General features: G+C 41.0%; 1 protein-coding gene across 3 annotated transcripts in view; it reads right to left on the reverse strand.

The window, feature by feature from the left end:
• The window catches only part of LOC122751348 (zinc finger protein 577-like), a 17,149-nt gene extending 665 nt beyond the window's left edge, over window positions 1-16,484 (reverse strand). The window contains exons 1-7 of one of the 3 annotated variants that reach the window (XM_043998357.1): window positions 16,349-16,439; window positions 14,656-14,700; window positions 13,192-13,300; window positions 12,918-12,941; window positions 9,654-9,780; window positions 8,125-8,220; window positions 1-2,119 (exon numbers count right to left, since the gene is read on the reverse strand). The exon at window positions 1-2,119 is cut by the window's left edge and continues 665 nt beyond it. In XM_043998357.1, coding sequence (XP_043854292.1) covers window positions 1,182-2,119; window positions 8,125-8,220; window positions 9,654-9,777 — 1,158 coding nt within the window. In that variant the 5' untranslated portion in view covers window positions 9,778-9,780; window positions 12,918-12,941; window positions 13,192-13,300; window positions 14,656-14,700; window positions 16,349-16,439 and the 3' untranslated portion in view covers window positions 1-1,181. Of the gene's footprint in view, window positions 2,120-8,124; window positions 8,221-9,653; window positions 9,781-12,917; window positions 12,942-13,191; window positions 13,301-14,655; window positions 14,701-16,348 lie in introns of all 3 variants that reach the window. The other 2 variants (XM_043998355.1, XM_043998356.1) reach the window with 2 other exon arrangements.
• Between the last annotated feature and the right edge of the window lie 6,278 nt (window positions 16,485-22,762).

Below are 22,762 nucleotides of genomic sequence, written 5' to 3' on the forward strand. Positions count from 1 at the left end.
GCAACTAGAGTGGACCATAGCAGGCTTGCCTTCCCCTCTCTCTTGGGCCTTCAGACCCCAAAGTGAGTCACACATTCTCTTCTCTCTAAGTAATTTAAGGCTTCTGAACTCTACTCAGAGGCATGTGCTCTCTCTCTCTCTCTCTCTCTCTCTCTCTCTCTGACAATATGGTTGCTGGGGCAGGGAGGGGGTTGGGCTTGTGTTAAATGCAGTTAGTGCTGTCCTAACATTTTATAAGTATCAATAACTTAGAAACCTCTGCCAGTTCCCCAAAAATTTAGAACAGAAACAGGCTGGCCCCCAATATTTCAAATGACACAGTAGCTCTACAATCCACTTTAAGGCCTTTCCTCATTCATGTCAATTACAAGATTCCTATTTCCTATAAATTCTCTGATAAGAAACAAGGACTGACTTCACATTGAAGGCTTTACCAGATTACATTCAAAAGGTTTCTCTCCAGTATGGATTCTCTGGTGTTCACCTGAACTTGTATCTGATTTTGAATGTCATTCCACACTGATTACATTCATAACGTTTCTCTCCATTGTGGATTCTCTGATGTTCAGCAAGATTGGACCTCCATCTGAAAGCCTTTTCCACCTTGATTACACTACAAAAGGTTTCTCTCCAGTGTGGATTCTCTGAATGGTTAACAAGAGTGGACCTCCCTGTGAATGTCTTTCCACATTGATACATTCATAAGTTTCTCTCTAGTGTGGCTTCTTTGATGTTCAGCAAGATCAGACCTCCCTGTGAAAGTCTTTCCACATTGATTACATTCATGAGGTTTCTCCCCAGTGTGGATTCTCTCATGTTCAGTGAATTTTTGTCTGATTTTAAATGTCATTCCACACTGATTACATTCATAAGTTTTCTCTCCGGTGTGGATTCTCCAATGTTGGGCAAGATGGGACCTCTGTCTGAAAGACTTTCCGCATTGATTACATTCAAATGGTTTCTCTCCGGTGTGGATTCTCTGATGGTGAAGAAGATTGGACCTCCCTGTGAAAGTCTTTCCACATTGATTACATTCATAAGGTTTCTCCGAGTGTGGATTCTCTGATGTACTGTTGAGATTGCATCTGATTTTGAATGTCTTTCACACTGATTACACTCATGAGGTTTCTCCCCAGTGTGGATTCTCTGATGTTTAGTGAACTGGTGTCTGATTCTAAATGTCATTCCACACTGATTGCATTCATAATTTTGGTTTCCAGTGTGGATTCTTCTATGTTCAGCGAGATGAGACCTCTGTCTGAAAGTCTTTCCACATTGATTACATTCAAATGGTTTCTCTCCAGTATGGATTCTCTGATGGTTAACAAGACGGGACCTCCATGTGAAACTCTTTCCACACTCATTACATTCAAATGGTTTCTCTCCAGTGTGGATTCTCTGATGGTGAACAAGATTGGACCCCCATTTGAAACTCTTTCCACACTGATTACATTCGTAAATTTTCTCTCCAGTATGGCTTCTCTGGTGGTTAACAGATGGCACCTCCATGTGAAAGTCTTTCCACACTGATTACATTCATGAGGCTTCTTCCCAGTATGGAATCTCTGATGTTTAGTGAACTGGTGTCTGATTGCAAATGTCATTCCGCACTGACTGCATTCATAAGTTTTGTTTCTAATGTGTATTCTCCGATGTTCAGAAAGATGAGACCTCTGTCTGAAAGTTTTTCCACACTGATTACATTCATAAGGTTTCTCTCCAGTGTGGATTCTCTGATGGTTAACAAGACGGGACCTCCATGTGAAACTCTTTCCACACTCATTACATTCAAATGGTTTCTCTCCAGTGTGGATCCTCTGATGGTGAACAAGATTGTGCCCCCATTTGAAACTCTTTCCACACTGCTTACATTCATAAGGTTTCTCTCCAGTGTGGATTCTCTGATGTTCAGCAAGATTGGACCTCCATCTGAAAGCCTTTCCACAGTGATTACATTCATAAGGTTTCTCTCCAGTGTGGTTTCTCTGATATGTTACAGCACAGATTTCCCTCCTACCAAAGTCAGAAGGATGATTATTCATGCATCTTTGTTGATGACTTTGTTCCACAGAAAGGCTCATCTCTGTAGGAGTCTCTTCTATTGCAAGTCCGATCTCTCCTAAAAGAAACAAATAAACACATATACAGTTGCATATACACACATATATAATGATATCCCTTCCCTCTACTGGCAGAATAAAAAGTGATTTATATTCTGTTTCTCCCAGGCAAAGAGAAAAGTCTTCAAACTTAAATGGATAGAATCAACCATTTGAAAATATCATTTGCTCACATAAAGATAATTTTCAACATCAATTTTGGTAAGATTTTGAGTTCCAATTTTTTCTCCCTCACTCTCTTCCCCCCCCCACCCCGCTTAAAGAGCAAGCAATCTCATATAGGTTATACATGTATAATCATGTTAAACACATTTCCACATTAGTCATGTTGTGAAAGAAGAATCGGGGACAGCTAGGTGGTGCAGTGGATAACAGCACGGCTCTGGATTCAGGAATACCTGAGTTCAAATCTCGCCTCAGATGCTTGATACTTACTACCTGTTTGACTATGGGCAAGTCACTTAACCCCCAATTGCCTCACCAAAAAAGAAAGAAAGAAAGAGAGAGAGAGAGAGAGAGAGGAGAGGAGAAGAGAGAGACGAGAGAGAGAGAGAGAGAGAATCAGACCAAAAGGGAAAAACTACAAGAAAGAAAAATAAACAAAAAATGTCAATAGTATGTTTTTAATCTGCATTCACATTTCATACTTTTTTCTCTGGATCTGGATAGCATTTTCCATCATAAGTCTTTGGAAATGTCTTTGATCACTGTATTACTAAGAGAGGATAATTTATTTACAAAGAGCTTGATATATTTTTTTTTTTTTAAAAGAAGAGCTTCATACACAATCACATTGGGTCTTCACAAGAAACCTGTAACATAGGCAGGAGTGGCATTCTCATTACACCCACAACTTAGGCCACTGAATTCAAAATGATTCACTCTTTACCCAGATACAAGCAGCTGAGACTAGAACTCAAACCTTATGAATGCTCATGCTCTGTCCATAGTACTAGACAAATTCTCTCCACTTTGAATCTTGCCGCTTCACTCTCACTGTCTGAACTTTCAATCTTCATAAACATTATGCTATTTGGTACACATATAGTAAACATTCCTATTATTTCATGATCTAACTTATCTGTAAGCATAATGTAATTTCCCTGGTGATCAATTTCAATCTTATTTTTTCTACCGCAGTAACTGAAATCACATGATGAATGCTAACACTGTTTTTTGTATTTACCTGAGGGCATGAGAGATTTTGGTCTGGCTCATTACTTTTTTGGGATTAGCCATTACTTGTTTTTTTAATAATTTATCTTTAAATCTCCATGCTCACAAAAACAAAAAAGGAACTCCTTGTCATAAACACAACTCTCTGAAAATGTCTGTGATAAAATAATGGGACTTGGCAGATACCCAGGAGCACCAACCTGAAGTTTGATTTGGAACTGATTGAATTAGGTGAGACTGAGAGACTAAGTACCTACTTGTGATGATTAAATTGGGACCACACCTGGCCAGCCCTGAGTAGGGTGTTGTTTTCAGAAGTAGAACCTAGTTAAGGTTGATTAAATTGAGATCACATGTGGCCATCCCTGAGGAGAGTGTGTTCTCAGAGGCTGTGGACTGCGACATCAACAGGAGACCTCTCTTGACCAATCAATTTGAAAAACCTTCCATTTCAGGGAGGAGGACATGAAGTAAGAAGCAGGGGGGTTGGCAGACTGGAGCTTGCCCTTTTGGTTCAAGACATCAGCTTAGTGGCAGGATTTCATGTGGGCTGCTAGGAAAGGATTTGAACTCAGGTCCTCCTGAATCCAGGGCCGGTGCTTTATCCACTGTGCCACCTAGCTGCCCCAATATATTTTTAATAAACCCTTAAAAGCCTAAACTCTTGCTGAATTTATCAGTGATTTTAGCCAGTTTTCCCCCAAAACTAGAGGAGATAGATTAGAACCCACATTTAGATTTTTAAACAACATGTCTCATATATGAATTTGAATCCATCAAACTTTTCTAAGGAAGTAGACAGGATGCTTCACAATTACTCTTCCTGCATCCCTTCTTCACCATTAGTAGTTCACAAAGCGGGGCAGCTAGGTGGCACAGTGGATAGAGCACCGGCCCTGGAGTCAGGAGTACCTGAGTTCAAATCCAGCCTCAGACACTTAACACTTGCTAGCTGTGTGACCCTGGGCAAGTCACTTAACCCCAACTGCCTCAATTAAAAAAAAAAATCAGTAGTTCACAAAGCTCTTGGAGGTTCTACACAGGGGCCCAAGGGGCTGCATCAAAATTTTGTTGCAAAGATATTTTCCCTCTGGGACGACAAACATGCACATGATAACCATAACGGGATTCTTTCTGCAGTGATTCCAAACCATCATGATCAGGCATATGATGCGTTTGGTGATCATGCAATGACTACATCATACTCTGACTGCTTCAGTGGTTATTCATGTGCAAATTGTCACAGACATGCACAGACTCCCATTGGCTGTCTGTCAATACACCTCAGTAGTTCTCTCATTCTGGGGGTGCCTTGTACTTGCATCTCATCAAAGCTGTTACCACCAGATTCAGATACTACATAAGTCTGCATACTTGCCCCAGGGATCGCAAGCTGAAAACCATGATTGCTAGGCATGCACAGTAGAAGCCATAATGAAACCATCGAGGACCCCCACAACCTTTCTACAAAAACAGACCTTAAACTGCCACTCATTGCAATGCTGAGGCATTTTCTGATTTGACCCAATCTTCCACTTATGTTACTGTTTTCCCAGTGGTAGAAAACACAAACTGAGCCTGAAGCAATTCTATCCTTACAAAGCGGGTTCTAAAGATAAGTAATATGTGCAACTGACCTTCCAATCCATTTATCATTTAATATCCTACTTTTCATGAGCCAACAGAAAAAGAAATCTTTTATTATATAGTAACCAGCAATTCATTTTATTGACTGGATAAGAAGCTAAAAACAAAACATGCATTTCCATCCCTCAGCAAGAGAGCTTGGCCAACTCTCCCACTTTCCACCCCATGTGTGTGTGTGTGAACCTTTTTACAGTATTCTATTTAAAATATACCTAGTGGTCCAGTGCATAGAATGCTGAACCTCGAGTCAGGAAGACACGAGTTCCAGCCTCACTTCAGAAATTTGCTAGTGCTGTGACCCTGGTCAAAGACCTCTCTTTGCCCCAGTTTCTTCATCTGTAAAATGGGCATAATAATAGCACCATAATATTGATATATTGCATGGCACATAGTAGGTGCTACGTGAATGCTGTCTACTTGCTAGAGTGGGACAGAATTCCAGGCGAGGAGTCAGAAAGATGCATCCTCCTGAGGTCAAATCCAGCCTCAGACACTTACTAGCTGTGCGACCACAGGCAAGTCACTTAACTCTATTAGCCCCAGTTTACTCAGGTGTCAAATGAGGTAAAGATGGAAATGCTCAACCACTTCAGGATCTCTGCCAAGAACACCCTAAATGGGGTCACAAAGAGTGAGAAAAGACTGAAAAAGGACTGAATAAGTGTGTGCTGTTATTTTTAACATTATTATTTTGATTTCTACTGTTTCCTCATTCTGCTCTCCTTAAACCATTATTATACTCCCTCTTTGTATTCCCTTATTTCCCTGTTGAACTAAATGCCTGTCCCTTCCAACACTCTTCCTTTTCCAGTAGACCAGTTAAGAGTGAGGTTCACGGGGCAGGTAGGTGGCACAATGGATAAAGAACTGGCCCTGGATTCAGGAGGACCTGAGCTCAAATCCAGCCTCAGACACTTGACACATACTAGCTGTGTGACCCTGGGAAAGTCACATAACTCTCACTGCCACACCAAAAACAAAAAAAAAGAATGAGGTTTATGAGTTGTTGCTTCTTTTCAAACCATCACCATGATAATAGACTGTGAGCTCTGTGACAGCAGGGACTGTCTTTTACCTTCCTCTGTATGCTCAGGGCTTAGCACAGCACCAAAAACAGAAGGTGCTCAATCAGTGTTTACTGATTGCCTGACTGGGCCCAGGGCTGACACCAGGCCACAGCGCCCACATTCAGGTCTCTCTCCCACCTGTCAGATGCATATTCTGGCCTCATTATATATCATCTCTTTTTCACACCCAATCACCTTTAAGCAGTCCGGTTCTAATCCTGATGGAATCTGACCAGACTCAATAGTGCAGATCACAGAGACTACTTTCCAGGCTCCTGAAGGGTCTAATACCATGCCACACCTGGGAGTCTTTATCTCCCAGCTCCCCACACTGAGGGGGTGGTTACCTCCACGACACTGACCAATGACTATCCAAGAATAGGACAGAGATGGAGCAAGAAAGGAAACTGGGCTGATAATTTAGGCAAAGCTTAGTCTTGAAAAACTTTCAACTAAGGCAGTAGCTTTCTCTCCTCCTCATATGCTACTGAATGGAGAGAGAGAAAAACATCATGAAACCAGGCTTCCTGGGTGCACGACAAATTTAAGGGCATCACCTCAGATGGGCCCCCACTGTGGCAAGGAAATGCTTTGCCATCTCCCTGACTCCCAATGCCACTCAGCACACCAGCTTTTCCAAATCTTTTCAATTCCCCCCAAGCCTCCCTTATTGGTTTGCTGCCATCCCCTCCCCCACCTTCTCACTTGAGAATTTGGCCTCTTATTTCACTGAAAAAACTAGACCTTTATCAAGAGCTATCTCACCCTCCTCACCTCACATAAATCAGAGGCCTTCTTTTCCTCTCTGACCTCAGTATTAGACACGAAGATCAGCTTTCTGCTCCCTAAAGCAAATCCCTTTAAACCGTGCAAATAATTTCATTGCAGTCTGTCATCCACCTCCTGGTTCTCCTTTTACCATGTCCAAAAGGAAATGAATCCTCTTTCCCCAAACCCTCCTCTCTTCCAATGTTCCTAATGCTCTCTGAAGCATCCTCCCCAGAGCCCAGGCTCACAAACGAAGTACTGTGTATGCCTGGACTCCACAGTCACACTCCCTACCCCATGTTCAATCTGTTCCAAAGTCCTGTGATTCCAGCCATGTAACAGCTCTCCAAGACAGTCCCTTCCCTCCCCAAACTGTCACTGTCTTGGTTCAAGTGCCACTCACCTCACACCTGAGGTATTTAGGGGCCTGCTGGTTGGTCTGGCTGCCTCATCTCCCCCCAGTCCACTCATTCCTCCCCACAGCTGTCAAGTTCATCTTCCTAAAGTTCTCACCTGACCAGGTCACCACCTACTTAACAACCTCCATGGGCTGCCCAGCAAAAGGATCAAATATAAAACCCTCTCTGGGGCTGCTAAAGCACTTCTTCCCCTATCCCTCTGCTACTCTTCTAGGCTTCTTTCACTCTATTTCCCCCATATATGCTATATATACTCCAGTGGTGAGGGCCTCCTCCCTGTTGTGTGAACAGGACACTCTACTTCCTGACACTTTGGATTTCCCTCCCTACCCCTGTTGCCTAGAATGCTCACCCTGGCTTCCCAGAAGCCCTAGCTAGAGCCCCCCTTTTCCACACTAAGCCTTTCCCATTCCTCCTTCACTTTAGGGCCTCCCCTCTCTTGACCAGCTCCAATTTATCTGTCCATAGGGGGCTTCCACATAGCTGTTGGTGTGTTGTTTGCCCCACCAGACTGTGAGCTCCATGGGAGATGGGGACAGCCCTTGCATCTCTTATGTCCCCAATGCTTAGGGCCTGACATGTAGCAGGCCATTCAGTGTTTGGTGACTCATATTGAATGGCCTTAGACTTTTACACTTTCAGGAGAGTCTCATGCCCCCAAATTACAAACACTGACTTCTTATAGGATCATAGCTTGATCCCTGGAAGGGAGTTCAAAGGCCATGAAGTCCAACCCCCTCACAGTACAGATGGGAAAACTGAGACTCGGTGGGTCAAGGGACAGGCTCAGGAAGTTACTGCTAAAAATTTCTGAAAAAGAATTCCAAGCCAGGTCTTCCTGCCTCCAAATCGAGCCCTTGCTTCACCACAACACATTGAAGCCTCTTGCAATCACAAGTCTCATATACGTGATTTCACCTCACTCACCTGGACAGCAGGGCCTCAGGCCTTCTTGCTCCAGGATCGATGGTGCTTCCCTTTGCTCAAAATAAGAGATCACATCTTCTCTGGGAACAGGAAGCCCTGGGCAGGGAAAACCAGTTGGGGTGAGCATGGAGAGAAGCTGCTGATTCACTTCTGTACTCACCCCTCAGTGTTTATAAAACAACTAAACCCAAACACGATGCCACGTTATCCTGTTGTACAACATGTTCTGAGAATCAGCCAAACCCTCTGCCCCCTTTCTGTCATGCTCCATTCTGGCAGACACTCCTAACCCCCAAACCAGGTAAAAAACCAGTATTGTGCCAGATCAGCCTTGAGCCCCAGCTACAGGGACCTTGATGAGTCAGCTTTTACTCTGTCCCCTTAACCTACTCCTCACTCCTTTAAATCTATGTAAACCTTGGGTGCTGTTCATTCAGGGAGTGTTGGCATCTCCAGGTGGGAGTCTCCTGCTGGCAAACTTCAGAAACCCCAGCTGGTCCTATTTCTATTTCTCCTCCAATCTCTTCTTCCTGCCAATGACAGGAGCATGCAAGCAAGGACCACAGGATGGTTCCCAGGATGCCTATAGGATCATTTCCATAGCATTTATTTTAGGGAAATTTGGGTATTTGGGGAGAGGCTAGCAGGAAGATCATGGTCTTGGTACATCTTCTTCATAGAAGGATGGATTCATTGCAGAGTTTCCACTCTCTAGAAATTAGAGGCAGCTGATAGAACAGCAGTGGAGAGAGTCCTGGGCCTGGAGTCAGGAATGCCTGGATTTAAAGCTGGCCTCAGACAGTTCCTAGCTCTGTGCCCCTGGATAAGTCACTTAACCTCTTTGGTTCAATTGCCTCAACTGTCAAATGGGTATAATAATAATAATATCACTGAACTTGGAAGATTCTTGTGAGGATGAAGTAACACAATATTGGAGAGAAAGCACCTGGCAAGTAGCAGGTACATAGAAATGCTTCTTCCCTTCCCCTTCTTTCCTACCATCTCTGCTGGAGTGTTAGGGTAGTAAGAAGGAAGCTGAAGGACAAACCTGCCACACTGGCCACAACTATGAGCTGTGAGTGACCAATGTATGCTTGTTAAAGGGAAGAATATTCCCCAAACTAGAACCCTCCCAAAGGGAAGGGGTTTCAAGGAAAAGCAGCCTGAGCAGTTTGCAGAGATTTGGCAGATAAAACTCATGTCCAGGTAGAGGCTAGACTAAATAACCTGAAGCTACCTAGGACTGCTAAGATTAGCTCCATGTCTGAGAATCTTCAACACAAATTAGATCTTTGACCTGAAGCTACCTAGGATTGGTAAGAGACAGCTTCCACAGCAACACAGGAAACCCTCAGGTTCCTATCACACAATGCAAAGACTTTCTATAGGAGAACCAGAAAGCAGAAGGCACCTGTCTCTTGGACACAGGAGACCAGCACTCTTCTCACTCTAATAATTGATAAATGCTTCAAACCCTGCACATGAGGGAATGAGGATGTTCCACTTGACTACAGGGGAAGTGTCCTTACCCAGGGAGAGCAGGTTCTGGGCATTCTCCAGTATGACTTCCTTGTACAGCTCCTTCTGAGGAGGGTCCAAGAGGCCCCACTCCTCCTGGGTGAAGTCCACAGCCACATCCTTGAATGTCACCATCTCCTAAATCATCAAAAGTCATAGGACAAAGAGCTGAAAGGCACTTCAGAACTAAACAGTCCAGCCCTCAACCATGTACAGGAAGAAATTTGAAGCACAGAGAAAGGAACTGCACAAAGATCATAGCCTTTATGAGTGTCAGAATCAACCCTTGTAACCAGTCAGTAAGAGCCTGATGCAACTCTAAGAAAAGCATTTTATATCATCAGTTGGAATAAAGTTGAGAAACATTTTACTATGAAATGTGTCTTCCTTTGGAATCAAGGAGAAAGTTTGTGTACTATCTATGAGGAAGTTAGACCTGTGGAGGAGAAAAAGAGAGGGTGATGTGAACATTCTTCTTTATCAAAAACTAATAAAAAGTCATATATTCTGGGGCAGCTAGGTGGCACACTGGATAGAACACTGGCCCTGGATTCAGGAGGACCTGAGTTCAAATCCAGCCTCAGACACTTAACACTTACTAGCTGTGTGACCCTCAGCAAGTCACTTAACCCCAATTGCCTCACTAAAAAAAATAAATAAATAAATCATATATTCTAAAGAAAAGTCTGTAAGAAGCTGGCAAGTACACTGCATTCAGTGGGGGGAAAGGCATTTAATACGATCACTTAGAAGAGAATAAAGTTAAAGAAAAAATCTTCCTGAATGGCTGAAATAAAGTCTTACCTGGTTAAAAGCAAGAACAAGATTGTAAAGACATAATCATCAGAATCTGGACTGCACTAAATGGTATGAGATGGTCTTCAGCAAAGTGAAGGAGATTTATCTGTTATTACATTGAAGACTTGAGGTCACTCTGGGTATGATATGTTCTAGGCCAAACACTTTAAGCCTTTACTTTCTGATTGCTTTCATTTGTCTATAGCACATATTTCTTAATTATAAAATTACTGAGTAATAAGAGTAACTGTGATGAAAGGCTATCTAAGTGACTTGGTGGATAAAGCACTTGGCTTGGAATCAGAAAAATTCATCTTTATGAGTTCAAATGTAGCCTCAGAAACTGAATAGCTGTGTGACCCTTGGCAAGTACCTTAGCCCTGTTTGCTTCAGTTTTCTCATCTGTAAAATGAGCTGGAGAAGGAAACAGCAAACTACTCCAGTATCTTTGCAAAGAAAATCCCTAACCAGGGCAGCTAGGTGGCACAGTAGAAAGAGCACCAGCCCTGGAGTCAGAAGGACCTGAGTTCAAATCCGGCCTCTGACACTTAACACTTAGTAGCTGTGTGACCCTAGACAAGTCACTTAACCCCAATTGCCCCACCAAAAATAAATAAATAAATATTTGAAAATCCAACAATCACCTCCTGAAAGAGATACCAAAATTAAAACTTCAAGGAATGTTGGAGCCAAATTCCACGATTATCACTTGATGAAGAAAATACAGCAAGCAGCCAGAATGAAACAATTTAAATATCATGGAGCCACAATCAGCATTACACAGGACCTAAAATTTGATATTTTGGAAGGCAAAGGAGCTTGGCTTGCAACCAGGAATCAACTACCAAGCAAAACTGAGCATAATCTTTCAGAGGAAAAGATGAACATTCATTGAAATAAAGGACTTTGAAACTTTCCTGATGAAAAGACCATAACTAAACAAAAAATTGGATCTTCAAATACAAGGCTCAAGAAAAGCATAAAAAGGTAAACTGGAAAAAAAAAACACATGTTATTCAATAAGGTTAAACTCTTTCCACATCCCTACATGGGAAGATAATATTTATAACTCTTGAGAACTGAATATCTATTAGGACATATAGAAGGAGTATACATAGATGAAGGATGTGGGTATAAATTGAATTTGATGGGACAACATTAAAAAAATTAAGGAGTGAAAAAAAGGATTGTACTTGGAGAAGAGGGGAGGCAGATTGGGCTAAAGTATATCAAGTAAGGAAGGGAAAAGGACATATTAAGAAAGAGGGAAAGAATGTGAGTGAGCATTGTTTGAACCTTGCTCTCCTTGGATTTGCCTCAAAGGAAATAACATACACACTCCTTTGGGTAAATAAATTTATCTTACCCTATAGGGATATAGAAGGGGAAAGGAGAAAGAAAAAGGGAGACACTGATAGAAGGGAGGGCAGAAATAGGAGGAGAAGGGGGAAAAGGGAGGGGGGCTGATAGAAGGAAGGGCAGATTGAGGAAGGCAGTGGTCAGAAGCAAAACACTGGTGAGTAGGGACAGGGTAAAAAGAGAGAGAAAAATGTAATATGGGGAAAAATAGGATGGAGGGAAATACATAGTTTGTAATCACAACTATGAATGTGAATTGGATGAACTCACCCATAAAACAGAAGCAGATATTAGAGTGGATTAAAAACCAGAATCCTACAATATGTTGTTTACAAGAAACACATCTAAAGCAGAATGATATACACAATGTAAAAGGCTGGAGCAGGGGGCAGCTAGTTGGTGCAGTAGAAAAAGCACCAGCCCTGGATTCAGAAGGACCTGAGTTCAAATCCGACCTCAGACACTGACACTTACTATCTGTGTGACCCTGGGCAAGTCACTTAACCCTCATTGCTGCCTTCCCCTTCCCGCAAAGAAAAGGCTTGATCAGAATGTATTATGCTTCAGCTGAAGTAAAAAAAAAAAAACCAAAAACAAAAAAACAGGGTAGCAATACTTACCTCAGACAAAACAAAAGCAAAAATAGATCTCATTAAAAGAGATAAGGAAGAAAACTGAAACTTTCTAAAAGGTACCCAACCCAATGAAGTAATATCAATATTAAAACATATATGGGGGCAGCTAGGTCGCTCAGTGGATAAAGCACTGGCCCTGGATTCAGGAGGACCTGAGTTCAAATCCTGCCTCAGACCCTCGACACTTAATAGCTGTGTGACCCTGGGCAAGTCATTTATCCCTCACTGCCCCACCAAAAAACAAAAAAAAACATATATGCACCAAGTGGAATAGCATACAAATTGTTACAAGTTAAGTGACTTACAGGAAGAAATACACAGCAAAACTATACTAGTAAGGGACCTCAACTGTCCCTTCTCAGAACTAGATAAGTCTAACCACAAAATAAACAAGAAGGAAATTAAGGAAGTAAATAACATCTTTAAAAAGTTAGATATGATCCACCTGTGGAGAAAACCGAATGGGAATAGAAAGCAATATACCTTTTGCTCAATGATACATGGCACCTAAAAAGAAATTGGACATGTATTAGGGCATGAAAACCTCAGTCAAATGCAGAAAGGCAGAATTAATAAATGCATCTTGGTCATATCATGATGCAATGAAATTTACCTATATTAAGGGTTATGGAAAGATAGTCTAAAAATTAATTGGAAACAAAGTAATCGCATCCTAAAGAATAAGTGGGTCAAGCAACAAAGCATAGAAGCAATCAGTAATTTCATCCAAAAGAATAACAATAATGAGACAACATACCAAAACTTATGGGATGCAGTCAAAGTAGTTGATTGAGGAAATTTTAAATCTCTAAATGCTTCCATGAATAGAGAAAGAGATCAATGAATTTGGCATGAAACCAAAAAAGCTAGAAAGAGAATTAAAAATCCCCGATTAAATACCAAATTGGAATTCTGAAAATCAAAGGAGGGTGATAAAATAGAAAGCAAGAAAATGGTTGACTTAATAAATAAAACTAAGACTTGGTTTTATGAAAAAAATAATAAAATAGATAAACCTTTGGTGAATTTGATTAAAAAACAGAAAGAAAACCAAAATGAAAGGGTGAATTCACCACCATTTAAAAGGAACTTAAAGCAATAATTAGGAGCCAATTTGCCCAACTGTATGCCAATAAATCTGACAATCTAAAGGAAATGGAAGAATATTTACAAAAATATAAATTGCCCAGATTAGCAGAAGAGAAAATACTTGAATAAACCCATTTTAGAAAAAGAAATTGGACAAGCCATCAATGAAGTTCCTAAGAAAAAATCTGCAGGGCCAGATGGATTTTCAAGTGAATCCTAAACATTTAAAGAACTATTTATTCCAATGCTATGTAAACAATTTGAAAAAATAGGAGGAGTGGGCAGCTAGGTGGCCCAGTGGATAAAGTACCAGCCCTGAATTCAGGAGGACTGACTTCAAATCTGGCCTCAGACACTTGACACATACTAGCTGTGTGACCCTGGGCAAGTCACTTAACCCTCACTGCCCAGCAAAACAAAATAAAATAAAATGTATGTATGTATATGTATATGTGTGTGTATATATATATATATATATATATATATATATATATATAGGAATTCTAGCAAATTCCTTCTGTGACACATATATGGTACTGATACCTAAACCAGGAAGAACCAAAACAGAGGAGAAAGAACTTTAAAGAACAATATCCCTAATAAATATTGATGTAAACATTTTAAATAAAATATTAGCAAAGAGATTATAGCAATTTATCACAAGGATTATACACTGTGAATGGGTGGCATTTATACGAGAATTGCAGGGCTGATTCAATATTATGAAAACCATCAACTTAATCGACCACATCAAAGACATGATCTCTAGGTAATAAAGACTAATAAGTGGTCCCTCTTGTCAGTCACTGGTAAAGAGGGGAAACTTAAAAACAAACAGAAGAGGGCAGCACTGGTGAGGACGTGGGGGGGGGGGCGGGGTTGGGGGAGGGCAATGCTCAAAATACCAGGGTGCCAATGAATCAACTTAAAACAGAGAAGATGAGAGCGGGGCAGGGTGGTTACTACTTTATTCAATACCATACCCATTTTTTAAAAAATTTTACCATGACTATTTTTGTAAAGAAATGGGTGCATAAGTAAGGAATTGCCTGCTTTGTAGACAATCTCCTAGGTCTATGGAAATGGCCTGGATAGCTGATGTTGGTCATTGCTGAGGATGGACTGGACTTACCTGGGCTGGGGGTCTGCTGCTCCCAGGGGCCATGCTCTCTCAATCCTGTGTAGGTAGCAAAGTAACCAAAGTGACTCCATTTTGTAAAATTTCTCCTATCTACCTCAGGAACCTGCTTCCCCCACCCTTTATGGCCCCACCAATGCAGCCAACAGCCAAACTCTCACTAACAGATGGAATGTTTTAATTCTATGCCTTTCCAATAACCATGAGACAGTAAGGAGCCACCTGGAAAGTCCCTCCCCACTTCTTTGAGCTCAGCACAGAAAAGCCCCTCTCCCCCACCCCATAATCTTAATCCCATGCTGACTGCTCCTGGGCTCATACTCTGGGGGATGGCTATCTGTACTACCTAATAATAAAACTCATTTCCCTCCCGGTTGGTGTCTGCACTTGAACCAATACCTGCTTGGGGCTGACCTAGGTCCTCTGCAGACTGAGCTGGGGAGGGAGAAGGATCCCAGAGAAGGAGAGGTCTTTCCTCTCCTTTTCTAGGCAGGAGGCTGGCCTATGGGGATTTACAGAGAGTGAGGTCTCAGAAATTACAAGGCCCAGGCCCTGCCTACAGAGGACATAAGGCAGCCTACAGAAAGAAGGCAGGTTCAGGGAGGGTCAGGCTTGCAAATGAAGATGGTCTGAAAAAGAAGAGGACTCCCTTCCCTCTCTTACTCCCCTTATTCTCCCCCCCCCCACTCTTTGAATCCTTCTACAGAGACCCAAGAGGCAGAAGAGGCTCACCTCTACATAGGATGAGACCAGCCAGAGCCTCAATGACCCCTGAGTCACAGCTCTCCATCCAACTGGTATTCTGCCCTCCCAGCATCCCCTCTCCCCAACTAACACACGAGCATCATTTAGACAATAGACTGCTTGATCTAGGAGGGAGGGAAGATAGGGAAACTTGAAAGGGAGGGCTCTGGAATGGATCTGCCAGGGAATGACCAGAGGAAGTCTGAGACTGGGAGACAAAACCCAGTCTGGGGTTCAGCCCCTTGTAGGGCACCTGAGAGCTCTGAGAGAAGTGGGGGCAGGCAAACAGGAGGGCTGGGGCAGTGAAGCAGAGGGAGGGTCTGGGAGGTATAGCTCAGGAAGGTCAGGGACACTGGAGTGACAGAATGGTTCCAGGGGGACAGCTGAGCCTGGAAAAGCGAGATGACTCTGTCCTGAGGTGTAAATAGGTACCAGGGAGGACTCCGGGGGAGCCTCTGGTAGTCCTCAGAATCCCTCAAGGGAGCCAAAAGCCTGGGATCTGAGAGGGAACCAGCCAAAGAGCCACGGATTCAGATAAAGGGAGCCAAGAATGCCTTGGTTCCTGCATCCAAGGCGGGGTCTGGGGACAGGAAGGCAGGCCGTGTGGATCCTGACAGGGGGCCGGGTCTGAAGGCAGAACAACTGAATATGTAACCAAGAGGTGGGGGCAGGGAGAAAGGACACCCGAGTCCTGCTGGGAAGGCTTGAAGCCGGATACCTGGATCCCCATGGGCAAAGTCTGAAGTTTGGGAGAGTGGGATCTCAGGAGGGTCGGCCAGGATATTTAGGAAATGATTGGGAGCCTGAAAAAGGTATAGGGGAGGTGGTCCAGGAGCCAGGCCTGGGAGGGCTTCTGCTTCTGGCAGACCTGGAGGATGAGACCCAATGGCAAGGACAGGCAGCAAAAGCCAGGATGTGTGTGCGTGCCCTAGCTCGGACCTACCTGGGATCTGCAAGCACAGAGCTGGCTTCTGGAAGGCAGAGCGTTTGCAGCTCACAGACTTCCGGTTTCCCATCAGCCCACTCCGGAAGGCTCTTCCTAGTCCCAAGTGAACCACCCTATCCAGGCCCTGAGGCCCTCATGAGGGTTGAGCCCTTTCCTCCAATCAACAGGCTCAAGGACTCTGACTGCCTCTCCTCCCTAAGCCCTGCCCCGCATCGCTTAGAATGCTTTCACCGCAATGATCCCTTCTTCCGCCTTAAACTCCGCCCAGGCCTCCAAACTCCACTCCCATGCTCAAACTCCACCTGGGGCACCACCCACCAGGCTGGTCATCTCTGAGGGCTCCTCCTCTCCAGTGCAGACACCACCTCCCTCCCTCCCTCCCAGACTCGACTCCTCCTCCTTCAGAGCAGAAAGACAGTCAGGATACAACTGCAGGTCCAGACTTAATCTCCGCAAGTAAATCAGACCTTGATGCAAAATACACTGAGGGGCATAAGAATAAGAAGTAACTGTGATTGCATCAGAATTACTCTATTCTTCCCTGAATGCATATAGAGTGTCAAACTGATAAATGGATGAAGTAATTTTTCTATGTAAGATAGTTCAGAAATACAGTGAGCTGAATTGATGTCATTTGGTAATTTTGTTTCATTTTAAATCTATAACATTAATGTTATTAATATGCTTCTAACTTTCTCCTATCAAAATGTTTGTGAAATGATTATTGTATAAGAAATGTTGTAATTTGAAAAAACATTTCTAGAGGGTGATATAATTATGTGAGAAATAATTGTTAATGATCAATATCTTCGGGGGACCCAGTTTTCTTTCCTTTCTTATTCCTTTCTCCCCCTTCCCCTACTCCAAAATCCAATTCTCCTTGATTCAACCATTCTGGAGAGCAATTTGGAACGATGCCCAACGAGCTATAGAATTGTGCATACTCATTGATCCAGCAATACCACTACTTGGTTTATTTCCCAAAGACATCCCTAAAAAGAGAAAAAGACCTCTTTGTACAAAAATGTTTATACCAGCTCTTTTTGTGGTGGCTAAAAATTGGAAATCAAAAGTATCCCCATCAATCAAGGAATGGCTAAACAAACTGTGGTATATGATGGTAATGGAATATTACTGTGCAGTAAGAAATGACAAACAGGATGACTTCAAAAAAGCTTTAAAAAACATGTATGAAATGATATATTGGGAAGTGAGCAAAACCAAGAGTACACTGTACACAGAGGAAGCAATATTATTCGATGAAGAACTATGAATGACTTTACTATTCTCAACAATACAATAATCCAAGACAATCCCAAAATTATATTGATGAAACATACTATCCACCTCCAAAGAAAGAACTGATACTGATGGAAAAAACTGAAGCATGGTATTTTTCACATTCTTTCATTAAGTGCCAAATATGTTGATGTTTTGCATGATGATATATGTATAACCAATATCAGATTGTTTGTTACCTTGGAAAGGGGGGAGGGGAGGGAGGGAAGGAGGGATAGAGAAAGGAACAGAAAAATATAAATAAAAATGTTTAATCTGAAAAAAAAGGTGGGGGAGTGATGTGCTGGGAAGGGTACAAGATATATATATGTATCTATATACACACATAAATATATATGTTAAGCATATATGAGTTATTTGTCTTATTTATATAATTAAACAAATTGGTCATATGTTATTTATATATATTGACACATATATGTTATTTATAAAACATTTACCTGTATTAAAAAAACTGCCTGTTTATTTTTTAAAAAAAGGAATAGGAAGGATTTAAAATACTAAGTTACATGTAATAGAATATATATAAGCTTATCTAAATATAATAATGTAGAAAATATACATTATATATGCCATATATGTGTGTATATATATTATATCTATGCTTGATATATGTATAAAATTTAATTATATATAACCAAAAAGTTTTTTTTAAAAAAAGAAAGTAAGATTAATTTGGGTCATACCACTACTAGGTCTATATCCAAAGAGATTTAAAAAAAAAAAAGGCTCTGAAGGCCCTATCAATATTTATACTTAGACACTGTTAGCCTTCTTGGAAGAGCTCAAAAAGGATTTTAAACATCAAATTAATTAATTAATTAATTAATTAAATAAGAGGCAGCTAGGTGGCACATTAGATAAAGCACAGGCCCTGGATTCAAGAGGACCTGAGTTCAAATCTGGCCTTTAAAGCATCTCTGTCTTTAGAGAAGTAAATCATATGTCTCTAAAGGGTGGGGAAAATCTCACTCACAGCTACCACCTCACACGTATCAGATTGGCTAATATGACAAAAAAGGAAAGTAATAAATGTTATAAAAGCTGTGGGAAAATGGGAAGACTAATGCATTGTTGGTGGAGCTGTGAACTGATCCAACCATTCTGGAGAGCAATTTGGAACTATGCCCAAAAGGCTATGGGACTATGCATACCCTGTGACCCAGTAATACTACTACTAGGTCTATATCCCGAAGATATAATAGAAGAGGGGAAAGAATCCACATGTACAATTGATGGCCATTCCATCCATTTCCAATTCTTTCCCACCACAAAGAGAGTGGCTATAAATCTTTTTGTACATGTGGCAAAGAATTGGAAATGGATGGAATGGCCATCAATTGGGGAATGGCTAAACAAGTTGTGGTATATGAATGTAATGGAATACTAATTTGCTGTAAGAAAATTTCAGAGAAATTTGGAAGGACTTACAGGAACTGATGCTGAGTGAGATGAGCAGAACCAGAACATTGTGTACACTAACAGCAACATGATGTGATGATCAACAGTAGTGCCATGATCCAAAACAATTTCAAAGAACTCATGATAGAAAATGTTCTCCACATCCAGAAAAAAGAACTATGGATTCTGAATGCAGATTGACCTGTACTGTTTCTACTTTTTAGGTGTTTTTTTTTTTGAGGTTTTTCCCTTGTGTTCTGATTCTTCTTTCCCAATATAACTATTGCAAAAATATGTTTAATGTGATTGTACATATATAACCTATATCAGATTTCTTTCCATTTTGGGGAGGTAGGAGGGAAGGGAGGGTGAGAGGAAAATCTGGAACTAAAAATCCTATGAAAACAAATGTTGAAAAGTATCTTTACATGTAACTGGAAAATACTGAAATACTTTTATGTTAAAAAAAATACAATTGTCCAAATGGGAAAGGAGGAATAAAAGCTCACTGAAGAAAATAATTCCTTGAAAATTAGAATTGGACAGGTAGAAGCCAATGACCTCATGAGGTATCAGAAAGCAGTCAAACAGAATCAAAAGAATGAAAAAATAGAAAATGGAAAACATCTCATCAGAAAAACCACTGACCTGTAAGATAGATTTCAGAGAGATAATTTAAGAATTATTGGCATACCTGAAGGCCATGACTTAAAAAAAAAAAAAAGAGCCTAGACAGCATACTTCAAGAAATTTACAAGAACTAAAAGAATCCACCAATAACCTCCTGAAAGAGATCCCAAAGTGAAAACTTCAAGGAATGTTGTAGCCATATTCCAGGATTATCACTTGAAGGAGAAAATACAACAAGCAGCCAGAAAGGAACAATTTAAATATCATGGAGCCACAATCAGCATTACACAGGACCTGGAAACTTCAACATTAAAGGACTGGAGGAACTGGAATATGATATTTTGGAAGGCAAAGGAGCTTGGCTTGCAACCAGGAATCAACTACCAAGCAAAACTGAGCATAATCTTTCAGAGGAAAAGATGGACACTCATTGAAATAGGGGACTTTGAAACTTTCCTGATAAAAAGACCATAACTAAACAGAAAATTGGATCTTCAAATACAAGGCTCAAGAGAAGCATAAAAAAGGTAAACTGGAAAAAAAAAACCATGTTATTCAATAAGGTTAAACTCTTTCCACATCCCTACATGGGAAAATAATATTTATAACTCTTGAGAACTGAATATCTATTAGGACATATAGAAGGAGTATACATAGACAGAGGATGTGGGTATAAGTTGAATTTGATGTGACATTAAAAAAATTAAGGGGTAAAAAAAAAGGATTGTACTTGGAGAAGAGGGAAGGAGAGACTATTTGGGCTAAATTATATCACTTGAAGAGGCCAAAAAAACTCCAACATATGACAATAAAGGGAAAGAACAAGTGTGAGCACTTTTTGAAACTTGCTCTCCTTGGATTTGCCTCAGAGGGAATATCATACACACTCACTTGGGTAAATAAATTAATCTTATTCTATAGGGAAGTAGAAGGGTAAGGGGGAAAGAAAAAGGGGGACACTGATAGAAAGAAGGCCAGAAGTAGGAGGGAAAAGGGGGAAAGGGGGGAAAAGAGAGGGGGCTGATAGAAGGAAGGGAAGATTGAGAGAGACAGTGGTCAGAAGCAAAACACTAGTGAGGAGGGACAGGGTGAAAGGAGAGAGAAAAATGAAAACTGGGGGGAAATAGGATGGAGGTAAATACATAGTTTGTAATCATAGCTGTGAATGAGAATTGGATAAACTCACCCATAAAACAGAAGCAGATAGTAGAATGGATTAAAAACCAGAATCTTACAATATGTTGTTTATAAGAAATACATGTTAAGCAGAGCAATACACGCAATGTAAAAGGCCAGAGCAGAATATATTATGCTTCAGCTGAAGTAAAAAAAAAAAACCCAACAACAACAAAAACACAGAGGTAGCAATCCTTATCTCAGACAAAGCAAAAGCAAGAATAGATCTCATTAAAAGAGATAAGGAAGGAAACTACAACTTGCTAAAAGGTACCAAACACAATAAAGTAATATCAATATTAAAACATATATGCACCAAGTGGAATAGCATACAAATTCTTAGAAGTTAAGTGACTTACAGGAAGAAATACACAGCAAAACTATACTAGTAAGGGACTTCAACCTTCCCTTCTCAGAACTAGATAAACCTAACCACAAAATAAACAAGAAGGAAATTAAGGAAGTAAATAGCATCTTTAAAAAGTTAGATATGGGGGCAGCTAGGTGGCGTAGTGGATAGAGCACCAGCCCTGGAGTCAGGAGTACCTGAGTTCAAATCCGGCCTCAGACACTTAACATTTACTAGCTGTGTGACCCTGGGCAAGTCACTTAACCCCAACTGCCTCACTAAAAAAAAAAAAAAAAAAAAAAAAAAAAAAGGTAGATATGATCGACCTGTGGAGAAAACCGAATGGGGATAGAAAGCAATATACCTTTTGCTCAATGGTACATGGCACCTAAAAAGAAATTGGACATGTATTAGGGCATGAAAACCTCAGTCAAATGCAGAAAGGCAGAATTAATAAATGCATCTTGGTCATATCATGATGCAGTGAGCCTAGGTAGACAGTAACCAGGGACCATTAACCATTAATAGCCATTAATACTTCTAGATGCCAGGAAACTGTACCTAGAAACCAGTTCTTTTTGTTGTTTGTTTATTCATTCATTCACTCATTCATTCATTTCCTTGTTTATTTATTTATTTTTAATTTCCCTCATTACATGTAAATAAAACCAAATTTTTTTCACATTGATTTTTTAAAACTTTCTGTTCCAAATTTTCTTCCTCCTTCACTCCTCCCCACTCCCAAAGAAATCAAGCAAGTCAATATAAGTTATATAGGTGAAATCATGCAAAACATCTCCACATTAGTCAGGCTGTGAAAAAAAACAGACAAAATAACTTTAGAAAGAGGAACTAATAAAAAAAATTATACTTCAATTTGTATTCAGATACTATCGGTTCTCTCTCTGTAGATGGATCGCATTTTTCATACATCCATCTGATAGCATCCTGCTCATCATTTCTTTCACAATTACTATTGCTAATTGTATTAACCTCCATCCTATTCCCTCTCCTTGATATTTACTCTATTTTCTATCTTCTTTCACCCCATCCCTCCTCAAAAGGGTTTTTGTTTTTACTGCCCCCTCCCCCAATATGCCCTCCCTTTCTTTGCCTCTCCCCCCTTATCCCCTTCATCTCCCAATTTCCCACAGGGCAAGATATATTATTATACCCACTTGAGTGTGTGTCATTCCCTTTGAGTCAATTCTGATAAGAGTAAGGCTCACTCAGTCCCCCACTACTTCCCCATCTCCCCCCCCACACTCCATAAGCTTTTTGTTGTTTCTTTTATGTGAGCTACTTTACCCCATTCCACCTCTCCCTTTCCCTTTCTTCCAGTGTACTCCTTTTACCCATAACTTTATTTTAAAGATGTCATCATGGGGCAGCTAGGTAACACAGTGGACAAAGCACCAGCTCTGGACACAGGAGGCCCCGAGCCCAAATCCAACCCCAAACATAAGCCAAACCACCCTGCCTGCCCCCCCACACACACACATACAAAGTATAAACAAAAAATTAAAGCTTTATAGATACCATCCCTTCATATTCAA

The sequence above is a fragment of the Dromiciops gliroides genome, chromosome 3 (assembly GCF_019393635.1).
Source record: "Dromiciops gliroides isolate mDroGli1 chromosome 3, mDroGli1.pri, whole genome shotgun sequence".
Lineage (NCBI taxonomy): Eukaryota > Metazoa > Chordata > Mammalia > Microbiotheria > Microbiotheriidae > Dromiciops > Dromiciops gliroides.